The sequence below is a fragment of the Scylla paramamosain genome, chromosome 24 (assembly GCF_035594125.1).
Source record: "Scylla paramamosain isolate STU-SP2022 chromosome 24, ASM3559412v1, whole genome shotgun sequence".
Taxonomy (NCBI): Eukaryota; Metazoa; Arthropoda; class Malacostraca; order Decapoda; family Portunidae; genus Scylla; species Scylla paramamosain.
The window spans coordinates 3,740,001-3,745,081 of record NC_087174.1 but is presented as its reverse complement, the minus strand read 5'-3'; the positions used below and the strand labels follow the sequence as shown (position 1 = coordinate 3,745,081).

Here is a 5,081-nt window from a genome sequence, read left to right as displayed (position 1 = left end):
TTCCCTTTTAAGACACACTCTGAGCCAAGCCTTTCCCTCTTTGTCTTCTGAATCACACCTCTTTTTTCTCTGAGTTACCTCTCCCCTCCTTCCCCTCCCAGCCACACCTCACTCCTTTCGGCGCCGCGGAGGAGCGTGATCTATTCCCAGGTAGAGCTGTTCTGGTGTCACTTCCCCGTAACTCGTTAGGCGTCACGTGGCCTCGCTCACACAGGTGGATTCCCGGGATGGCGTCAATAGCAGCGGGGGAGGGCCACGGAGAGTCCTGCAGCCCGCGCCGCTGAACAAAGGGCCCGGGGATAAGGGAAAAAATCGTACACGTGTTAATGAGAAAGAAGAGGAAAGTGAAGGAATTTTAAGATGGGTAAACATAAATGTTGACGTGCTTCTCTGCTCCTTACCTTTTTCTTCTTTTTTCCTTCCTCCTTCTGCTCCCAGCACCGCCCCTTCCTCCTCATCGTCATCGTCATCCTCCTCCTCATCGTCCCTCTTATCCTCCAGTGAAGGCCGCTGTTGGTGAGAGGGGTGGGGCGGGGGTGGGGGCGGGGGAGGGGGCGGCTGCTGCTGCTGCTGCTCAATCAGCTGCTTAAACTCATCGTTCTCAAGCGCCATGAGGGCACAGGCACGAAAAATGAACTCATAGAGCGCGCTGTCCGGGCAGGCCGCCTCGTCCTGCCGCTCCTCCGGCAGGTCCTCCTCGCTGCCGGAGCTCTGATAGGCCCCAGCGGCCACCACGTCATCATGGCTCTCGAAGCTGCTATTGGCCGCCTCCAGGGTGACCCCGCCGGAGGGAACGGCCACGTCATCCACGGTCAGGTAGGCGTCGCTCCTCCTCGTGCGCTCATTGGTGGAGGCCTTGGTGGGGGGAGCGGCGTCCCCCTTCACCTGGGCCTCGTCGGAGGACTTCACCTTGTGGCTGGAACGTAGGCTGCGACGGAGGGACTTACGCAGGGACATGGTGACCCCCGGCGACCCTGCCTGCCCTGCCCTGCCTGCCCTGCCCTACCCTACCCTACCCTGTCCTGCCCTGCCCTGCTCTGCCTGCGCCGCGCCTCTCTGTTCCTCTTGCTCGCGGTGATTCTTGTCCTTCGTTTTCTTCGCGGTCACGTGACTGGATTCCTTCACCTCAGGTTCACTTCTTACTCGCGGCGCCTGATTTATCTTGCTTTCCTAGTCCCTCAAGTTCGTGTTTCCTTTTCCTTTTATCCCTGTGTATACAAACCAAGCGCCCTTTTAATACATCTTAGCCTCTCTCACATGCAGGTTTCCCCTCTCACATTTTCTCCCACTTATCATTATCCGTTAGACATTTTCACTTCTTGCATCGCTTTTCTGCTTTTCTTCTTCCTTTTACGTCACCACCTATCTCTTCCTTCACTTTTATCCCCCCCCTTCTTTCTTATTTTCGCTACATTTATCATCTCTTCCTATCTCGCACTTTTTTTTCCTAACTTGTATTCTGGCTCGTTTATCGGCGGTTATCTCTTCCCCCCTTTCTTATTTTTTTTCCCCTACTTTTTTATTTATTTATTTTTTTTTATTTAAACTTTGCTCCTCAACACCGCAGCCTCGATAAGACAAGAACTCAATGACGGGGCACAACTGTAAGGGACTTTGATGCTTCTTCAACGAGAGAGAGAGAGAGAGAGAGAGAGAGAGAGAGAGAGAGAGAGAGAGAGAGAGAGAGAGAGAGAGAGAGAGAGAGAGAGAGAGAGAGAGAGAGAGAGAGAGAGAGAGAGAATTGTTTGTTTGTGCTTGAGTGTGTGTGTGTGTGTGTGTGTGTGTGTGTGTGTGTGTGTGTGTGTGTGTGTGTGTGTGTGTGTGTGTGTGTGTGTGTGTGTGTGTGTGTGTGTGTGTGTGTGTGTGTGTGTGTGTGTGTGTGTGTGTGTGTGTGTGTGTGTGTGTGTGTGTGTGTGTGTGTCAGTTGTCCCTATGACCTATATCATCTCCTCCTCCTCTTCTTCCTCCTCTCCTTAATATCTCTTTCCCATCCCTCCTCCTCCTCCTCCTTAATGGTTAAGTCATTATTCTTTTCCTCTTCTCGCCTCCTTCTCCTCTTCCTCTTATCATTATACTTTGTTACACTGCCTCTCTTTCATTTCCACTCTTTGTTCTTCTTCTTCTTCTTTGTATATTTTTCTCTATTTCATTCTTATTTCAATGTTCTATATTTCGCCTGCTTTTCGGGTGTTTCTTGATTATCACATCCACCCTCTACTTCCCTTTATTCTATATTTTCCTATTATTTATTTTTTTCCCCTTCGTTATTTTTGTATTCTTTTATTTCCTTTTATTATACTGTTTTACATTTATGGTGTTTATATATATTGTCTTTTCTTTCTTCTTCACTCACTGACTCAATCTTTCACTTCTGTATTTCTTTTCCATTTTTTTTTCCTTTTTATCTTTGGTTTCTTTCGTTCAGTTCTCTCCACCGTGACCTCTTCTCCCCTCCGCCGCCTTCTGCAGGTCATATTTCTTTTATTTTTCTCCTTCTTTCCTATTTATCCTTCCCGTCTCCTTGTGTCCTGTTCCGTTCTGGTTTCTACTCTTTTTTCGTTTCCTTTGTCGTCTCTTTCATCTCCTTTCTTTCTCTTTTAATTTTTTTTTTTTTTTCATATTCGATAGTGTGTTTTTATATTTCTCTCTTTCTTTGAAACCTTCTTTTCTCTCTCTCATTCATCTTCAGTTCCTACGTCATGTTTCTTTTCTCTTAAGCACGTGTATTTATTCTAATTCCTCTTTTCTTTATTTTTATCCTCTGTTCCTAAGTATCCTATTAACATCCCCTATCTACTCCCATACGTCTAACATTTTTTTTTACCTGTCTTTTCTGCTTCACCTTCCCTCCCATCTTAATCCTGTATAGGTTATTCACTCACGTTCCTTCTTCCTCCTCCTCTCTGTTTTTTTTTCCCTCACCTCTAACTCTAACCTTCCTCATATCCTATTTCCTACCTTGACTTTATAACTGTCACCTCCTTCTTCCCTCTCAGCATCCAAGCTCTTCCGTGTCCTTATGAACCTTTTCTTCGCTTCTATTTTCATCCCTGACCTGACCCTTTCGTCTACTTCGTTGCTTTCGTCTTTCCATCGTAAACAGGTGTTCCCTTCTTCTATGTCTTCCCTCGTTTGCCTATTCTGTCCCTTTCCTCTTTCCCTCCCTTCCCTTCCTTGTTTTGATATGCCTCATCATAAACAGGTGTTCTCTTCCTCCTCCTCCTTGATGTCCCTCCCTTGTTCCCTTGTCTATCCTGGCCTTTGCTCTTCCTCATCTCCATCCTCTTCCTCCTTCGCTAGTCCCATCAGAGAGGCGAGACAAAGGGTGCTGACAATAAGGACGATAATTTTAGTTGCAAAAACAGGTCATTTTCATGTCTAAAATTGGCCACAAGGAAACACCTGAGAGCTCGGATACCTGCCACGTGATAGCTTTACCTGCACCACTGACACGCCTCGCCTCACAGGTAAGTGTTAGTTATTGGGCTTTGATACCGTCAGAGATTCAACATAAACACCCTGGAATGCTAAAATAATGTGACCAGAATTTCTACTTTACAATATCCTTACTGCTACTACTACTACTACTACTACTACTACTACTATTACTACTGCATCTCCAACACTAGCGGTGCCTATTTAACACTCAAACACGATTGTGACTGTAAGAAAGCAAGATCTGTCACTCCAGAGACACATAAGCAACATAGAAGCAACACACACACACACACACACACACACACACACACAAACACACACCTGCAGTACGTCACAGCAACACATATGCAACACTTCACAGCAAGATCATAACACACATGCCACATTTTCACCACCACAGCACAGAAACGACACCACAAGAGGGGGAAACATAACCACAACACCACAAATTTGACACCACCACAACTCCATCACCACCACAATGCCATCACAACATATATGCAACACCACAACACCACCACAACACCACCGCAATGCCACAACACAGCATATTCAGTATCACCACAACACCACCACAACATCACAAAGAAAAACCACAACTTGATATCACGCACTTCTTTTTTTTTTTTCCTTCTTTATTTATCTGTTCAGTTTGCAAAGACACATTTTCTCTTTCTGTATATTTCTCTGTGTTTCTCCCATATAACATCCATCACTGGCATAAGCTTGATATAATAACGTTAAAAGCATCACAATATTCCTTCCCTCTTTGCGTAATATTTTTTTTTACATAATTCTTTGTTTTTTTTTTGCCGCCAGAGTGTTCCGCGTCTTCCTTTCTCTCTTTCAGGTCTCTTCTTTCCTCTTCGTCTTATCGACACGTGATCTCTCTGGATTCACTCGAGCGTAGTAGCGTGAAGGAGGCAAGGAGGGAGGGAAGGAGGGAAAGAGGGAGGAGAAGAGGTAAGGAGGGAGGGAGGGAGGGAGAGAATGAGGGCGCAAGACACCTGTTCGCCGCTGCCCGTTGTTCACTGTTTTAAGAGTTTCCACGTGAGCTCCTGACCCGCTCGTGCGAACTGCATGCCGCCGCCACCAGCGCCGCCGCCGCGAACGCCACCACCACCCCGGGGCCGGCGCTGTTGTTGTTGGTGGTGATGGTGGTGGTTGTGGAAGTGGTGGTGGTGATAGTGATGGTGGTGGTGGTGCAAGGAGGCCGTTAATCACGCGGTGTTAAGGGAAGCAGCACGCACGCAGCAACACACGAACTGTCTTGTTGGAATTAATGGGTGATTTTCCCTCATTTTTCCCCTTACTGCTGCCTGCCCCGCCCACCGCACGCCCCAACACGCCGGCACACACCCGTCACGCCAGGGACAGCCGCACGCCCGTCTCGCCGCCGCAGGGCCGCAGCAGGAGCAGCGCAGCGCGTCTCACCCGCCGCGAGAGCTCAGGGCCAAGGCCTATATAGATTTTGCCAGCGACGGCCCGCCCCGCCAGGCCTCGCGGCGCCCACCGAGCGGCTGCGGGGCGCGGGGGGCCATGCTCGCCACCTCACCTCAGGCCCTTCACTGAGGCGGCCACGACGGAGGCGACGACGGAGGGAGGGAGGGCGGCCCGGCGGAGGCGACACGCTCTGATAACAG

The 5,081-nt window shown here is 48.7% G+C and overlaps 1 protein-coding gene across 1 annotated transcript; it reads right to left on the bottom strand.

Annotated features, from left to right (window-relative positions):
* Positions 1-233: 233 nt before the first annotated feature.
* LOC135112509 (zinc finger translocation-associated protein-like) lies at positions 234-957 on the bottom strand. Its single transcript, XM_064026924.1, has 2 exons — positions 402-957; positions 234-280 (listed from the first exon to the last, which is right to left on the bottom strand). Exons 1-2 carry the CDS (start codon positions 955-957, stop codon positions 234-236), a joined length of 603 nt encoding a protein of 200 aa, XP_063882994.1.
* Between the last annotated feature and the right edge of the window lie 4,124 nt (positions 958-5,081).

Coding starts and splice junctions, on each gene's coding strand:
- LOC135112509 (XM_064026924.1), bottom strand. CDS start 957: ATGTCCCTGCGTAAGTCCCTCCGTCGCAGCCTACGTTCCAGCCACAAG. Junction 281..401: donor AAGGAAAAAAGAAGAAAAAG/GTAAGGAGCAGA, acceptor CCCTTTGTTCAG/CGGCGCGGGCTGCAGGACTC.